The sequence below is a fragment of the Cryptotermes secundus genome, unplaced genomic scaffold, assembly GCF_002891405.2.
Source record: "Cryptotermes secundus unplaced genomic scaffold, Csec_1.0 scaffold2113, whole genome shotgun sequence".
In the NCBI taxonomy this organism is placed as follows: Eukaryota; Metazoa; Arthropoda; class Insecta; order Blattodea; family Kalotermitidae; genus Cryptotermes; species Cryptotermes secundus.
The window spans coordinates 322216-341435 of NW_019722980.1; the positions used below are offsets into that span (position 1 = coordinate 322216).

The following is a 19220-nucleotide window of genomic DNA, read 5'->3' on the forward strand; positions in this document are numbered from 1 at the left end:
TTTAAGGTAAGTAAATTAACATTAAACCAAGTGTTTATATCTTCAGAAGTTTGGGTAAGATTTCTTTCTAAGTTTACATTATTAGTATCAGTAATTATAATACTGGTGTCATCAGCTTATAGAACCATGTTATTATCCTTATTTATTATTTTAGGTAAATCATTTATATAAAATAAAAAAAGCAGGGGGCCGAGAATCGAGCCACGTGGAACTCCACATTTAACTATTTCCCACTTAGATGTATTGTTCCTATCAATTATATGACCCAAAACCACTCTCTGATATCTACCAGTTAGATAAGATTTAATTAGCGTTTTAAATATACCTTCTATTCCATAGAATTCCAGTTTATCCAACAAAATTCTGTGAGGCAGAGGCATATTGCCAGCTCATTTTTGTGAAAGTTCTATTAAAAACATCTGCCAAATAAGTACGTAGTTGGATTATTTATACATGTACTTGTATGTCTATTAACATCTGATATAACAGAATCAGCTATAGATAAAAAATAATTGTTAAAAGCATCAGCAGTTTTATTCTGATTCTTTTATTACTTTATTGTCTTTCACAATGGAATGAATACCTATGTCTCGCTTTATTTTTCCTTTTACTTCATTTATTATTTTCCAAGTACTTCTTATTTTATTGTTAGAATTAGCAGTGATTTTGTTATAGTGTAGTTTTTTGCTGCTAAAATTACTTTTGAGTATTTTACTGTACTGTTTAAAATATAATTTAAAATGTAGATCATTACTATAACTACTTAATAAATAAAGTTCTCTCTTTTTGTTACATGAGATTCTTATCCCATTAGTGATCCATTTATTATGGTTTTTGTTGTTGTGTCTAATTCGCTTTTTTGGGAATGAAGCATAAAGACATCTTAAATATGTATTGTGAAAATTATTAAACATAACATTAACATTATTATTACTGAATATATCATCCCAAAGTTCCAAGCTTAACAGATATTGAAATTCCGCTATAGTTTTGTTATTAATATTTCTAGTATACATAGTATCAGGTTTATGTTTAGTACAGGGACATTATTAAGTATTATAAGCTGGGCATCGTGATCCAACGATCCATTTATAAATGAATTTATGGTATAACTTCTTCTATTATCAATAAATATATTGTCAATTAAGGTAGCGTAGTTATTAACAATTCTTGTAGGAAAGCATACAGTATCTAGTAGGTTATAGGTGTTTAACATGTCATCTAATTGGGTTTTCTTGCTACTAGTTTCCATATAATTAATATTAATATCACCACTTATTAAAAATATCAAATTATGTCTGTAGAAGGAATTAAGTATAACGTCTAGTTTATTAAGAAAATAATCAAAATTACCCGATGGAGCTCTGTATATGCTGAATATAATTATCTTATCCTTATTTATTTTTATTTGAATAGCCGCAATTTCCAAATCTTGTTCCTTATAGTATTTTTGTAAATTTATGGTAGAAAATTTTAGTTCTTCTTGTATATATATATACATACACCACCATTTTTCAAATTTTTTCTGCAAAATTTATCACCCAGTTGATAATTTGAAATATGTACAGCATCAGTTTCATAATCGATCAAATGATGCTCGGTCAAACAAATTATATTTTGAAGGTGATTATATAAAGGAATCATGAGCTCGTCAGCTTTACCATTCATACCCCTAATATTTTGATGGAGAATCCTAAATACATTCTGTGAGTCATCGCTCTTATTACCGACTAATTTACTGTTTATAGAATATGATTTATTAATATAATGAACTTCTCTTAGAATACCATGAATATTATTTAATCGACTAGAAGGATTACTATCACAATTTTTGTTAACTGAATTCAGACTTAAATCCCCCATAAAAAATCACCATTCCTAGTCACAGGCAACTTTTTTGATCTTGTGGAGTATCTCAGAACCTGTATATCCTCATGCACAGAATACATTTCTTTGCTATTAGTAGAATGATTTTGTTGCTCTACCAAATTATCGAAACCTGAAGATGCAGGAATTATTGTCTCTAAGATCACCTTTATCACTGATTTCCATTCCAAACTAATTGAACTATCTACTTTTCTCTCTATAATCCGTAGATTTCCATTGCTATTTGTTTAGCAGTTAGTCTCTTTCCTAACCTATTTAGATGTAGACCATGTTGTATGAATGCCTCTCTATTTAAACTAAGCTCTATTATTGTCACATGATTGTAATGTTTTGTAACCTTCCTTAATTTTAGATTAAAAGTCTCAATTTCCTTATTCACAATGGAATTCTTTCCTAGGTCGTATCTATATGGAATGTCTAACACTATTATGTTTGTATTATTAGCGACCTCACAAAATTTCTAGTGCCCAAGACTGGGGAGAAGTATTTTATCTCCTGAATGTTGATGATTGCTTTCTTCCTTTGGATAGGACTATGGAGATGAGAACTATGATGACAATGATTCAGATACAGTATTTGCATATCATACTGTTTATATGTTTCAGTTTGTGCAGGTTGTATAACATTCAAATTAAGTTAACCCTTTTGATGTTACTGGGAAGTACATTTCTACCTTCTTAATTTGATCCTTACAGTCTGCATCCCAGACTGGAAATTTCTTTCCCATTGTAGTCACTGTGAAATATACTTCTCACTTGGATCTGTCACAGGAATTTCATGAGAAAAGCACATATAACATTAAAATAAGCTGAAACCAATTTTACACCAAGAATTTGGAGCTGAAAGACTAATGTACATAGAAATAAAATGAGTATATAATATTTGGCATTCCTTGAGGGGTGAAAGGATATTAGGATGTACTTGACAAATTTTCAGTAAAGCATGCCAGCACATCCTGAACAATAAGCCACAAAATTTGATTACAAATAAATCCAGAAAACTTCAGANATGTCACAATATGTTTCAGTTTGTGCAGGTTGTATAACATTCAAATTAAGTTAACCCTTTTGATGTTACTGGGAAGTACATTTCTACCTTCTTAATTTGATCCTTACAGTCTGCATCCCAGACTGGAAATTTCTTTCCCATTGTAGTCACTGTGAAATATACTTCTCACTTGGATCTGTCACAGGAATTTCATGAGAAAAGCACATATAACATTAAAATAAGCTGAAACCAATTTTACACCAAGAATTTGGAGCTGAAAGACTAATGTACATAGAAATAAAATGAGTATATAATATTTGGCATTCCTTGAGGGGTGAAAGGATATTAGGATGTACTTGACAAATTTTCAGTAAAGCATGCCAGCACATCCTGAACAATAAGCCACAAAATTTGATTACAAATAAATCCAGAAAACTTCAGAAATGTGTAGCTTTACATTAGTAGTATAAGAGTTGCAAGCACATAATATTAAATTGGATAATTTTGTTAATTTTAGCACAATCTGAGAAACTTGCAGATATGAGGGCGTATTTTCAAGGTTTATAACTCAAATTGCTATCAGAATAAAGAATTAAAAATGGTATGTGTATAAGAAATACTGAAGGTGATGGACAGATCTGTTATTCTTTCCCACTTGCATGCACCCCACACATAAGTAAAATAAGCATATTAATATATGTACAATTTTGTTTTCCAGGTGATGGTTGCAGCTCTAAAATTTTTCCTTGGATCTGATCCTGAAGATGAAAAAAAGTCAGATGACAGTGACTCAGATGTAATATTTCTTTATGTACTGTATATAAGTTTCAGCCCTTATATTAAGGGGTCATTTAACATGTTAATACATGAAATTTTCAGCACATGAATAAAAATTGTAGGAATATATACAGCACTGTAACATGTTTACCTGAAGTATCTTTATTAGAGATGAAACAAAATTGCCAAGATGTTTAATGTACATTCTCTAATTTTACATAAGATATCACTCAAAGTTACATACATACATACATACATACATAGCTACATGGTTTCACAGATCCTTTGTCCGGATACCGGACTGGATATTGAACTCGTCACAGTCAAACTGACATTGCAATGTGCAACCTGGTCTAGACAATAAAATATTCAACAATTATAACATTGATAGGTACAACAGTATAAAAATCAGTCATCTTACAATTCTTGCTAGAACATAGTCTTAGAAAACAGATGCCAGTTCAGTTTTTTAGACATTTTTGGACAAGCTGGACTCATCAATTAATATTTTTTTAGTATTATGATGGGAACTGAAGTCCAGGTATCTGTTGTCTGTTCATGGCAAAAAAAAATAAGGCAAGAAAATTGTGTAATTTCTCTAGTATAAATATTTACCAGAAGATAGTTTCTGATAATAAAATTTTGCATAGTCATGTTGCTAAATTAGTGAAAAAGCAGTTTTCTTTACTTTGCTATCTAGTTTCCTGGTTTTTTATGAATAGGCAAGCTTGTGGTATCATACCTATGTGTCTGTTCACTCCTAGTAACTTCTTAATAAATTGGGAATTTCCATAATACTTGGTGTGAATTTGAGGCCATCCCACTTCTGCAGTTTTTAATTTCACCATCAATAATACCATGATAGCTATGATGAGGGAGTAACGTTATAAGATCCTGTAATTTTGTGTGGTGGTAGATCTTCAAAAAATGTGCATCTTGTATTTGTATTTTTTTATGCAGAATGTAAAGCAATATTATGGCCACAAAAATTTGTGTTTGGCATTTGGTTTGAAAGCATACAAATGAAATTTGGTATAGAGGTGGACTATAAAATTTTGTGTGAAGAATTTTATGTACTATATTAACAAATACAAACATGAAAACAGTGTGAATATTTGAATTTGACAGTTTTAAAATAATCATAATATGTAAAAGTAGTGGTAAATTATCCCTTGTGCCTATTTAATTAAGACCATGCCTTGAGAATGTATGTACTGTTCACAAAAGTGGATCATTAAATAGTCTTGTTCTTCTGTGCTTCATGGTGTCTGAGCACCCTAATCTTCTTATCTTAGGTTTGTAATTCAGTGCAGTTTTGGGTATTCTACTATCAACCTTTGCCTGTGAATGCATATAATCCTGTATCCTTTCATTTAAAGAATGTACTTGTAATTCAGTTCTCATTTCAAAATGGATTCTATTTGACTTTGTTGCTAAGGTGGAATGGTGGAGCTATACATCCACTGCCTCAGCACATGCTCATGACATGGTGCTTAATTAAGCACAAGGTCAAATTCACTTTCACTGTATGTAAATTCCATGTACAAAAATGTTTTTATACAATTTTTACCTATCACCATAATCTCTCCCTTTCCAATTTCTACACTCAATAAGTAATTGGTTTTGTGAGAAAACAAATATTGTAACACCAGCATTGCAACGAGAAAGATGAACAGCAACAGTAGCTTATAAAGCATAGTTTTATTCCAGTTTCCTGATAAAAATTTCCTTTTTTTTCTTTTTCGAAGAATGAAGTATCAACAAAAGAAGTCCTGATGGCTAACAGAGTAAATAAGAAGACTCGAAAAAGAGAAAAACAACTGAAGAAGGTGAAGCAGCTGGTTAAAGTAAGTTATCTGAACTGTGAAGAAATATTTTGAATCTTCTCTGTTAAGTTTACTACATAATTTACATGAAATTCTCTGGATGATTTGAAGTCATGCATACTGAGAAGTTGGTAGAAATTCCCATTTTGATTACAGTGTGTTTTATAATGTGGATTAATTTGAATTACAGTTAGCTTACAATTTGAAACATTTGTTTAAGCACATGAATAAGGAAATGTGAATAATTTTAAAAAGTTTACAGACATTGAAAACATTTAATGAAACAGAATCAGAAGCAATTTTGTTAAAAGATTTATAGTGAGATAATGTTCTCATTTAGTAATAATTGGTGAGGAGTAGAACTTATGAAGCTCCTCATTATGTAATTTTAGTAGTAACTAATTCCCAGAAATAATAGTCACTGTCATGTAATTATATTTCACTCTGAAGTTGGTTAAGTATTGAAAATGATATTTAATTGTATTTAATAATTAATTACTGTTTTCTGATTTCAGAAAAGCCAGAAGAAAAAGGGTGCCCCTTCGCCATTCAATTTCTCAGCTCTACATTTGGTTCATGATCCTCAAGGTATGCTTTGCTTTAGTCATGCTAGTTAAAGTTAACAAATTCATAAGTCATTGAATGAGTAGCACTATTGCTTTTTATTAGGGAGTTTTCACGTTCAAGTGGTTGGCTTAATGCCAGCTCTCCGGGCTGTTTCCCTCACCCCTGTATTGAATTGCTGGTATAGTACCCCAAGAATAGGCCAGAACCGCCTTCTTTTGCTTACCTTCCAATCCATGATTCATCCTCCTATTCAGCACCCTGCAGCTTCAGCAGTTGCAACATTATCGAGAATTAGTCGTGTATGAATACTGTTCTGGTATTGTTCATTTTAATGAGTATGAAGGTAAATGAAGTTTCTAATAGCAAATTTCATAGGAAGTTGCATTAATATCGGCCAATTTAAGATTGTGGTCTTTTGGAATATGACGCTGTGTTTTCTGATGGGTAGATACCAATAATTTAAGGGAGCCTGCTCTCTCCATTTTTAGGGTGTAAGAAGAGGAAAGCAACAGGTTGCTGCAGAGCATGAGTACTGTCTACCAGATTACGCAGTCTTACACTGCAGAAAGTTTTAATCTTATATTTACTGCTGTGAGGACCTCAGAACTCATGCTTATTGTCATTATTGGCAATAGTCGTTCAGTGTCAGCAACAGTCATTTTCGGTCTTTGACTTTAGCATATTCAGTTATGCATAAAGCTTAGAAATTTTGAGAAAATTAATTGTACAGTAACAATACCTGTTGAAGTTTGTACCATCTAAGTATTGGTCAGACATTTGGCTCATATTGTGGTCTTGTAGGTTATGACACCATTCATTCATTCATTCATTCATTCATTCTGGTATGTGGTTACTAATGTTTCAGAAGAATTTCCTGCCCCATCTATTGTGAATGGCTTATATCTTCACTGCTGTGAAAACCTCAAATCTCACTGAAATTCCTGCTATCACCCTGTCATATCACTGATGCACATTTCATTTGCAACACATTGTACATGATCTAGACAGCAGACATGCATCATGCCTAAATAAAACACCAAGGTTACATTTTCTTGTCATTATGCTCTGTAGGACAGAAGGCTAAAAGTCAAGACAAAAGGAATGCTTATCTGTCAGAAGTGTTACTAATACCAAATACATACTATGTATTTTACTGAGAAACACTCTTTTTACATAATGATGATGGGGACCTGGCCGCACTATATTTCTGTGCCAGTGGTCTAAGATTCAAGATTGGTAGAGTTTAGTGCAGATTTTCCTGCATGTCTTCTCAACATCTCATCTGGCTCTTAATCCGGACTTCATGATTGTGGGGAATATGAGCCACAAGAAGCTATGTAGGAGTCATTAAAAACAATCTTCATAATGGATTTGTTTCAGGTTTGGCAGAGAAATTGTTTCAGCAGCTGGAGAAGACAAATGAGAGGTTTGAGGTGAAGATCATGACACTGGATGTTGTGTCAAGACTTATTGGTCTGCATCAGTTGTTTCTACTCAATTATTACCCATATATCCAGAGGTTTATGCAGCCACACCAGAGAGGTGAGGTGTTACCTGTAGCAAGTGTGTAGTATGAGTATATTGCTGACCTAAATGCCCCCTTTGTTAGTATTCTATATCAGTTGTCAGCCTTACATAACAGCCACCCTTTACCCCCAGGAAGATCTTTTGTATTCATTTCTGTTAGAGGCTGAGTTGACGCCAGGGCCATAGTGCAGCTGGAAGGGTTAGGTCAATTGAAAAATCCAGTGACCTCATTGGGAATCAAACCTGCAACATTCCAGCTTGTAGCACAGTGCCCCATTCAACATCAGTAATATTGGAATCATTAATGTGTGAAATGATGATTGAACTCGTGCAGAATTTGTGTTTGAATAACAGGAATGAAAAACATAAGCCATCAAACATGGGTTTTAATGGTTAAGTCTTTGCTATGAAGACTGCAGCAATATAGATACATTTGTATGGTTGGTTGAGGTTTACAAATGGCAAGTCTGCTACTGGACCCTGTCTTGAGCCAAAACATTCCAGCCTTTGTCCTTACACCCAGTATCTTTAAGAACCATTTTGTTTTTATTCTCCCTTCTGTGCTTAGGTCTTTCAATAGTCCCTTCCTTGCAGGTTTGTGTGTGCATGTGTATGTGCATGTTGTGTGATTTTTTTTTTGCCATGCTACACGTCCCACCAGTCTCATCCTCCTTGATTTGGTAATCATAATGATACCTGCTGAACAGTACAAATATTGAAGCTCCTCACTATGTAATTTTCTCCATCCTCCTGCTTCTTCCTCTTTTATGATCGAATATTCTCCTCAGTCCCCTGTTCTTGAACGCCCACAGTAATAGTTTTCAACCAATATTAAATTATCAGACTCTTTTCTAGATATATGTAATAAGGCTTAATTGCTAGACATCCTGTGGTCAGGGGTAGGATGCTGGCCTTCCATGTTGAATGTCTCAGTTTCAAGATCAGTGGGATCCAATGTAGGCTTTTTTTTCTTTTGGATGCATTCATTTCCATCAGGTCTCAGAAAGTTAGAACTTTGTGTGCCCTGTACCAGGCCCTTACTGATGTTAAACTGTAAGTCCCCCTTGCAAACCACCACCACCACCACCACCACCACCACCACAGCTGCCACTGCCATCAAACATTATCATCAGGAACAAAATGAAAATAATCCTACTCACTTGTTATTCTCTCATACTAATTGGATTCCTGTCTTTGCCTTCGCCAGGCAGGTGTGGACCATACCTGTAGTTATAATCATCAACAACAGTAATGAGACTAAGAAGAACAATTAACATTTCAGTGAAATTTGGGTTGTTGTTATGTTTTCTATCTTCATTGCTCTTATTCCTACTTAAAATTTCTGTCTTTATGGTGGGCCAACTTCCATAATGTGGAATTTCTTGTTATGTTCCAGAGGTAACCAAAATTCTGCAGTTTGCAGCTCAAGCATCTCATGAATTGGTGCCACCAGATGTAAGTGTCACGTTTTGTCTTACCTATCCATATCCTAAGGTTGAGTTAAATAAAATGAAGTGACCTTGATGTCGTAATCAGTGTTGTTTATTTCTTTGTTGTTAGTAATGCGTAGACTTTTTGGCTGTCTTCCATTTGTTTCCCTGCCTCCATTAGTGCATGGCTGAGAGTATAGATCAGCACGGATATAGGGTACAGCTTGACTCTGTCCTATGTCCTGGCACACAATTCACTATGGAAGTATGAGTATGGAGGTAAACCAGGTAGTTTGTTTCCCTGTTTGGTTGGTTTACAGTGATGAGTCCAGTAGTGTTATTATGCAATATTGCATGATATTTAGTTAGTATGATTAACTAACTTTATTGGTGTATGCTGGATTCAGATGGCTCAGGATGGGGTACAGTAGTGAACCTTGGTCATGTGGTGATGAACCTTATGTTGTATGGAAAGCACAGAATTCCTCAACTAACTGAATGAATGGTGAGTTTTCAAGAAGGTCTCTGCACTGTGGACTTTATTATCATTTCCAGCTAAAACTGAAGATAACAGGAACAGAATCCTAAAATATGATGCACACTTTCATTTTTAAGCAAACATTTTTTAAAATGTCTGTTGTTGAGTGTTTGTTTTGAGTTCAGGAGGTACCCAGTTTAACATTAGTCATGAGACAGGATACTCTGGGTATATGTCCTAGATGAGTGCTAGGCTGTGACTGCTGCTTCCCCTTTCCTTTGTAGTTTGTTACGTATAACCATTTTCATCTCATCATCTACTCAGATAACACAGTGTACTTATTTCTGTAATTTAACCACTTTTTTAACCAAAATTTCATGTCTAAAAGTTGCAGTGCATAAATATGCTAATGTTTTGAAGGTATAATGTCACACATTAGATTGAGGATAGGCTGCATAATATTGAGGAAAAGATGAGTTTTGTGAGAAAATTCTATTTTCCATTCTTTTCTGTGTAACTTATAACCATCTTGTGAACCGGCTATGTAACTTATATTTTGCCATATTTAACACTTTTGAATGACTACTTACCATTTCTAATGTAAAACAAAGCCCTTATGAACAGACTGCAATATGGCAATCAACACATTATATACAGGGTGTCCAGGTGAAAGATGTCCAGAATAACAAATTTACATCTTGAAAACTAATTGTCATACACGTATCCGGTTTATGTCATCAGAAAAAACTCTGAAAGTTTTTTTTCGTGCCTGGCTTACGCACATGCGGCAGCTGGTGACCTTTGGCGAGCTCAGTAATGATGTCGACACCACAGGAATGGGTTCATTGCGTGTTGTGGATAGCAGAGTTGCAATCTCTTAGCTGTCCAGCATCATTTTAGAATGTGATATGGATACCAACCTCCTACATGGAAAAGCACTTGGTTCTGAGACAACAAACTGAGGACTACAGAGTGTTTGTTGCATGTAAAATCTCCTGGAAAGACACGGACCTTTGAAGAAAATGTCACTCATTAGAAAGGCATTTCAGCGAAGTCTGCGCGAATCAATTTGTGCTTCTAGCTTACAGTTACAAATTCCACGTTCGACAGTGCATAATGTGCTACACAAAATTCTCGACCAAAATGCGTACAAGATTCAAATGATTCATGCACCAAAACTGAGGGATCAAGTAACACGCAAAAAGTCTGCTGTGGACATGATATAAAGAATTGATATGTCATCCGATTTCCTCTCCCAAGTGTGCTTCCCAGACAAGACGATGTTCCATGTCAATGGAGTTGTAAGCAGGTACAATTGCCGGATTTTGGGCAGTCAAAATCCATATGTCACATGTGAGTTTGAGAGAGGCAGGCTCAAAGTGAACATGTGGGCTTGGTTAATGCACGACAAGCTGATTGGACCGTTTTTCTCTTAAGAAAAGCCTGTGACCAGACAGTCATACTTGGACATGCTGGAGCTGTATGCACTGTCCCAATTACCACCACAAACTATCCTTCAAGAAGATGGGGCGCTGCCACATGTTAGGAATCACCTGGACAGAGAGATGGGTGAGAGATGGATTGGCAGAGGTGGATCAATCGCTTGGCCTCCTAGGTCACCAGATTTAACCCCATTGGATTTTTGCTTGTGGGGTTATGTGAAGAACAGTGGTGTAAATTCACACAGTGTAAGCCATAAAGAACATGATGAATTTACAAAATTATTATTTGTACTTAACAAGTTGCCTTGGTTTTATGTACAGGTGCTGGAACCAGTTTTAAAAACTCTTGTGAACAACTTTGTCACGGAAAGGAACTCTGCTGATGTCATTGCTATAGGGTAAGCTCTGTAATTGACATATGCTATATTTAACAAATTCTTCATTGTGGATATATTCTAATAATAAAAAAAAAATTTATTACTTAAAATTCCCAGAAACAGATATCTTGCAGAAACATATCTTTTTTCCGAAATTCTTCATAATGATCCATTTAGGTTCACTGAATGCATTTCTGATAAAATTTGCTCCCAGTAATTACCATTTTTCTTTCCTAAATCACTATACATTTCCCAAGAAATACTGTATTTCCTAGATGCCACACAGTTACTGCTATTAGCCACTTGCCATACCTGATAATCATAAATTAAAATTGACATCGTCTGAGATTAAGAGATGAAGGAATCTTGCTTCCATTTCATTTTCCATGATTGTGTCATGTCATGTATTAAATGTTTGTTTAAAAATACAATTAATATAAATGATGAAAAAATAGGAGTCCAGCTGAAGATATCACTTACCATATAAGTGTTCAATATTAGTGCTAGTAGGATACTGATACTGTACACCTGTTTGAAGATGGATACTGCCTTTCATGTTCAGTTGTCATCAGAACTTGTTTGTAACATGGCTGTTGAACTGTGTAATATTCTGTTTAAATATCTATCAAGGCTAAATGCTGTGCGAGAGATTTGCAACCGATGTCCACTGGTAATGAGTGAGGATTTACTGAGGGATCTTGCTCAGTATAAAAATTACAAGGAACGTAGTGTCATGATGGCAGCACGGTCACTCATCCATTTGTATAGAACATCAATGCCCGAGCTCCTGCATAAAAAGGATAGGGTATGTATTTATATAGTGTGTGACTTAAATCGCAAGATTTGCAGTTTCTTTTATGTGATTGTTTAGTACAAATGAGTTACATTTCTGAGTCTGATTATTGTAGTACCCCATAGGCAAAATGTCAGTTTTCATGAAACCAGTCATGCTGATGAGATGGATTTCATTCTTGTTAGATATTCAATGAAGCAACACTGGCTTTTATTTTCAAGGTTATATAGTCAAGGTCAGTCATAGATGAGAAAGTATCTGCATTGGATTTGCACTGATTTTTATATAATGAGAATTTGACTCCATCTTAGTATTATCACATGTAAAGCAGTAAATACATAAACCTAATTTTTACATGAATAGAATTTATTAAAAGGATTTAATTCAATTTTCCAGTATACTGAAATTAGCTCAACCCCTGGCTGATATCCAGTTCTCATAAACTTTTCATTATAGGGTCGCCCTACGGAAGCCTCCATAGAGCTTAAGTCAAAGAAGTATGGGGAAGTTGATGCCAAAGACTACATTCCTGGGGCAGAAGTATTGCTTCAAAATGGCACAGAGGTAAGGAATAGTGGAAAATGGTTGCACAATATTTTTCTCTTTAGTAACATGCAGTGAATTTAATTTGCCTTTTCTCAGTTTGTTTATGTCACATGTACAGAAGTATACAGTAAGAAGAAATTGTTTTCCATTTGTTTGAATTCCTTCTAACACTTGATATACAGTAAAACCTCTAGAGCAACTGTGAGTTAACAAGCAAGAATATAGAATGCTTCACTTCATTAGCACATCCCATAAGGAGACTTCTATGTTCACAGAACCCACCATTGGACCCTATTCATTGCTGAACCTAATCATTAAAGTATACAAAACTATACTTTATATGGGTGAGAAACATGGTCTGTTACCCTGAGGAAAGAGCATGCTTGAGAACAAGATACTGAGAAAAGTATTGTACACTACATGTTTCAACCATCATTGGTCATCATCAGGTGTCTTTAAAAACTATTCTGTGGAGACTGCTGTGCTTGCATTTCTTCTTCTAATGTAACATGCATAGCCCCATTATGCCTTCGTGTTTTTCTTGGTATCTTCTCCTGCTGTGTTTTGTGTTTAGACATGACCCACAACACCGTTTCATCACATCAAGGATGTTGAGGTGGGTAGGAATATGAGAGAAGTGGAATATGCACACAGAATTTTGGTTGGAAAATCTGAATAGAAGAGATCACTTGGGCCACCTAGGCATAGGTGCAAGTGCAATAGATTTCCATGGCTTATGTCTGAGTGCACGTAATATTTACACTTGCCCCCCCCCCATCCCCAAACACACACACACACACATTGATCTGTCAGACATCTCTAAATGAGTAGCTTGCTGTAAGAAAACACAACTCAAACATGCCACAATTTGAATTCTTTTCCAGAGGCTACCATACTTTTATGCTTTTTAATTCTTATTATAAGCAACATCAGCATGGTAAACATGCAGAATTGTTTGCGGCAGTAGGTCTTTATAAAATGATTTAGTCCAATTTTGTAGAATATATAATAGCATGATGGATATGTACAATTTATATTTACTTCTTGCTTTCTTGGCAATAACTAAAGAATTATTTGGTGGTAGCATGTTGAAATATTGCATGGAAACAGCTCATAAATGTACCTAAGATATACTGTGTATGAAACACTTCATCTGTTAAAAATTACGGACATGATGACAATGTGAACATTTCATTATTCTTGCTAATCCAAAAATACAGATTGAAGCATTTGGAAGAAAGTAAGTGTCATAAGTTCTTACAGGAACTTTACATTTTTATTCCCATATCAATAAAATTATCAAATGCTATACTGAATAAGTAGTTACTATAGGATTCTGATGATGGTGTATAACACACAGAGATATTGGGTTTTTGGACATTATCCAGCGTCCTGGTTTTTAAGATAACTAAGAAAAACATGACGTTTCGGAAACTGGATCTGTTTCCGTCCTCAGGTGAGGGAAAACACCTATGGACCACACTGGACCACAGTGATTGAGGCTAGCTTTTTCTAAGGGACCCAACAGAATAGGTGTTTTCCCTCACCTGAGGACGGAAACAGATCCAGTTTCCGAAACGTCGTGTTTTTCTTAGTTATCTTAAAAACCAGAACGATGGATAAAGTCCGAAAACCCAATATCTCTGTGTGCTATACTGAATTTTGTTAAGAGTATCCAAGTGGTTAAAAATATATGAGTTGAAGAGGGCAGATGGTTTTTCGCTTCTTCCGTTATTCACCATAAAGTAATACATATAATGTGTGAAAAAATGCCTATGCCCAAGTGACTGAGAAGATTTATTGTTTCACAGGGAACTTCTGGCTGTGGACAGGATGATGATGGTAGTAGTGATGATGAATGGATAGATATTTCACACAGTTCTGAAGGTGATGCTGAAGAGAATATTAGTACTCAAGAAGAGGTATTTGATAGGTTGGAAGATGACCAGAAATGTGATCATGGAGCTGATGATGAGAATGAAGAGGAAGATGGTGACAAGGACATGGTGAGCTCACTTAGTACAGGGTGTAACTGAAAGGTGTGGACAAACTTAGGCACAAGTTCCACATACCAAAACAAGAAAAAATGTTCATATTGAAATGTGCCTAGAAACATTTATTTTGTGAGTTATAGCTGAAAGACTGCGTGATGGTGTTCTGGCATATATTAGCCATACTGTGCGAGATGTTCTCAGTAATGCCTATCATAACTGAGTGATAGGTAGGGGGGGACCCACTGCACGCCCTCCATGCTTGCCAGATTTGAATCCTCTGGATTTTTACCTGTGGGAACACCAAAAACCCTTGTGTATTCAGCTCCTGTTGACATGAAAAGGGACTTCACCACCGCATTCTGGATGCCTGTCAGACTATCCACAACTACCCTGGCATCTTCGAATGGATATGGCAGTCCATTGTGTGTTGAAGCATGCACTGAATCCCTTGGAGGACATTTTGAATACTTACTGCAAGTGTACTCTTTTTAGATATAATTCACAACTTAAATGTTGCTGGTCGCATGTTGACATGGACAGCTTTTCTTGTTTTGTTATGTGAAACTCATGCATAAAGTTCATTCATGCCTTTCAGTTACACCCTGTTTAATACAGATCACTTCAATTGAGGAAATCTCAGGTTGAATTGGCTGAAGTGGAAGTGTTTCCAATGTATTTTCTTGATTTACAAGGAAAAATAGGTTGATTCATTTGTGCTTGTATGTGTGTGTTTGACATCTAGTAAATTTGGAACCATGTGACAGATTTTTATGATGATCTGAACAGCACCTCGTTAGTTTCCATGAAAACATCTCAGATGGAAACGAGTAAAAGGTAAAGTTAAAGTTGTCCCTGTGCTTAGCTAATTAAGCACTACATGATGAAGACATATGGGGGAGCTGATGTGTACAGCCATATATTCTTGACCTCAACACTAATTAGAGGTAAGTGGTCAGCTTCACACCTCAGCCACTTTACCCCCCGGAAAAGAGGTACCCATTACCCATTGTGTAGGAGGCTGGGTGGATCCCAAAACCAGTCTAGACAACATGGAGAGGAAAAAAATTTTGCCCTTATTGGGACTCAAACTCTGACCCCTTGGCTGTCCAGCCCATAGCCAGTCACTATAACACATGTGCTATCCCAGATGCTGGAAACAACAGAAACATCATTAAAAGTCTGGTCCTGAAATTTGTAACAATATTTGGAATATCCAAGTCTGGATGAAAAACTTGTTCTCTTTGGTGTCTCTGAAATGTCATCAGCTCATACAACATAATCATTAGAGTATATTCAGTTATTTTCATTTGTAGAAGTATACGGGCTATGAAACTAGAATCCATAAATATGCTGGTCATGTTAATGATCTTAAATGCAGAATTGTTTTCTTTTTTGCCTGGTGAATCATAATAGGTTGAAGGAACTAATTCTGCAAGAGAAGGAGCAAGAGGACCTATGAACAAGATTCAGCAGGCAGTCCAAGCTAGTCAGATGCGGCTGCTTACAGACGAAGACTTTCGGAAGATTGATGCAGCAAGGCTGAGCAAAGAGGTGACTGCTCTGAAGAGAGGCAAGAAGAGGCCAGCAGAAGAGGAAGCAAGTTCAAAGTAAGTGGAATTCAAGTACGCTTGCTTTTGGCTCAGTGCAGTTAACACCTGTAAGCTTCTCGTTCCAAAATGAAATGACTGAAATTCATGACTAATTTCATTAATACAGATTTTTAATGCAATTTGATATCAGTAGAATGACTGCTAATCTAATTGTTCTGCAGAATTTCACATTACAGTAACAAAAAATCAGTACAAGTACCATGCCATTTCCTCAGATTTTAAAATGCTAAGTGCTGTTGTACTTCTGAACAGAAAGACTTTGATTTTCATCTACAGTGAAAAAGAAAATAAAATTGGTGTTTGGTACCAATGTTGTGGTACTGGCTACATGAAATAATAAAATGTAAATAGTACCTTTTGCCTCCCTAATAATTCTGGTAGCCTAACAATAATGGGGTGGTTGTTGGGTTTTATGTATTGTTAAATTTTGCCTGAACATTATGAAATCCAAATCGTATAATTTGCCTTTTGCGCAGATCAACTACTGGATACATTTTCTGTATAATAAATAGGTCAGTTTATTAAGTTATTTCAGACTACAAGTAGGATAGTAATTTTATGTCAGGTTTATGGGATTAATACTTTTTTGCGACTGTGTTTGCATGCGCATGTCTTGAAGTTCATGGTAATGTCTAGTTCATTGTTTCTTAAGTGATGATCCGCAGGTTATTCTCTGGCTGGCCAATGGAAGACAGGAGAAACATGAAATTTTAGCTTAAATTATGAAATAAACAATATTATATAATTATCTTAAAATTATAAAGAATATTTTGAAATGTTTCTCAATTAGTCTTCCTAACATAAAATGACAGTTTGTGATGTAATTCTGATTATGTTGGTTCCCCTTTTAGTTATACTGTCTTCCTATTCATTTGCAGGAGGGAGCTGGTATCACTGGCGGACATTGAAAATATCTACAAGAAACGTCGTCATGACAAAGAAGCGAGACAAGAGTCTGTAAAGGTGAACAAATCCAGTACAAATTTGTCAGTATGTTTATGCAGATCAGTCATAAACTGACAGGGTTGACACTGGGTGCTATGACGTTTGTGATCACAACATTCAGAATTTCTCAAGGATCCACTTAATCTTCTACCCAATGTGTAGCAGTTTACCTTTCCCTGTGGATATAGGCAGGCCTGAACATGGAGCTAGGCCTAATGTTGAAGATAGTAAGATCTGAAAGGGTGTGATGATAATGTTGTCATATGTTAGTGACTAGAATGGGGTTTGGATTGATAATTCGATTTATTGAATGTTTGTAACTCATAACTACAAATAATTGTAACAGTCTCACTGATTTACACACACTACAGATCAGTTCAACTATGACACACTTAAAGTATTCTGTTTGTTCACCAGTTGTTGCTAGGCAGTGGTTACTAACAATGCAACTCAAGACTAATGGGACTGCTCGGTTATACTGCTATGAATGGTGTATCTTGCTAACTGCCACAACATGCTCAGGCATGATAATGAATTAATGTCATTTTCTTGTCACTTCTTAACTTACTGTATGTGTGTATACTGAAAATTGCTCCTTCTGAATGTGTGCATGCATTTGACAGATTTTCTGCAGAGGTTTATAGCTTGTAGTGATATGATTCATCTTTATTTCAGAGAGGTCAAGTTGGTCGTGAGAAATTTGGGTTTCAAGATCGGCGACTAAATGCACATTCAAGTAAAACTAATCGAGAGAAAAGGAAAACAAAGAACTACATGATGCTAAAGCACAAAGCACGAGGCAAGTTGAAGAGATCTTTCAAAGAGAAACAGGTAAGATGAAAGTACAAACATTATACCAAATAGTGGGAGTTTGGTTAGTTCCTAAAAGTATTTTGTACACCATAATTACCTGGACATAAAACTGTTTGTTTTTTACTTTAATTCTCTTTAAAAATTTTGAGTTTTCTTATATTTTCAAATCAAAAAGATATGTTTGTTTTATATTTGCAAATCAGAAAGCTTTGAAAATTAAATGTGGTTCAGTGATTTCTAGGAGAATAGACATCCTTCAACTGAGGCATATGGGAAATGTCACATATCCAGGGGATATCAACATACTGTTCCCAAAACATTAATCATTCAACATTTGACATTCATTTGGCACTGTGTAGAATGCCTGCCAGGTTTAGGCAGAGTGAAAATTTTTGGATCCTGATTATTTTATATGGAATTTTCCTAGGTATTATAATAATAATTCTGCAGATTAAATAGACTGATCTAGGAGAAGTTTTAGCAGAATGAAACCAGACATTAATGAAGCATAAAGAGGTAAAGTTGTCCCTGTGCTTAACTAATTAAGCACTACGCCATGAAGGCATATGGAGAAGTGAATATATAGATCCATGTTTTCTTGACATTGGCACTAGTCGGAGTTGAGTGGCCAGCTACATGCCCTGGCCACTTTACCCCCAGGGAAAGCACCCCAGGTTCACATTGGATAGGAGGCTGGATGGGCCCTGGAGCCGATCTGGACAACATAGAGGAGGGAAAATTCTTACCCCTATTGGGACTTGAAGTCTGATCATTCAGTTATCCAGACCGTAGCCAGCCACTGTACCGACTGCACTGTCCTGGCTCCCTTAATGAAACAGATATGTGATCTAGATACCATTATTATTGATAAAGATAAATGAGGTGTTACAGTTGCAAAGCAGAGAAGCAGAGTAAGGAGATTGTTATGAAAGCAGCCATTTGCTACTTTATAATTTTAAAATAAAACAAACACAGTGATACTAATGCAAAAATTAATTATTTATATAGGTTAGGTTTGGTTAGCTTAGATTAAATTTGATTGCATAATATTACATTACATTAGATTAGGTTAGAACAGGGGTTCTCAGACTTTTTATACTGTGACCCCCAAAATAATACATAAATTTGTGTGACTATCCATAATGTATGGTGACAACAGGTACCTAACTAGCTTTACAGCCCTTCTGCGACTACAGGTGCAAAAAATCACAAAAATATTTC

General features: G+C 35.4%; 1 protein-coding gene across 1 annotated transcript in view; it reads left to right on the forward strand.

The window, feature by feature from the left end:
- The window catches only part of LOC111861585 (protein SDA1 homolog), a 32677-nt gene that overhangs the window by 12261 nt on the left and 1196 nt on the right, over positions 1 to 19220 (forward strand). Inside the window, exons 7-18 of the mRNA XM_023846268.2 lie at positions 3593 to 3670; positions 5400 to 5498; positions 5993 to 6065; positions 7425 to 7586; positions 8968 to 9026; positions 11243 to 11319; positions 11929 to 12103; positions 12548 to 12655; positions 14449 to 14643; positions 16045 to 16238; positions 17120 to 17204; positions 17862 to 18017. Coding sequence (XP_023702036.1) covers positions 3593 to 3670; positions 5400 to 5498; positions 5993 to 6065; positions 7425 to 7586; positions 8968 to 9026; positions 11243 to 11319; positions 11929 to 12103; positions 12548 to 12655; positions 14449 to 14643; positions 16045 to 16238; positions 17120 to 17204; positions 17862 to 18017 — 1461 coding nt within the window. The remainder of the gene's footprint in view (positions 1 to 3592; positions 3671 to 5399; positions 5499 to 5992; positions 6066 to 7424; positions 7587 to 8967; positions 9027 to 11242; positions 11320 to 11928; positions 12104 to 12547; positions 12656 to 14448; positions 14644 to 16044; positions 16239 to 17119; positions 17205 to 17861; positions 18018 to 19220) is intronic.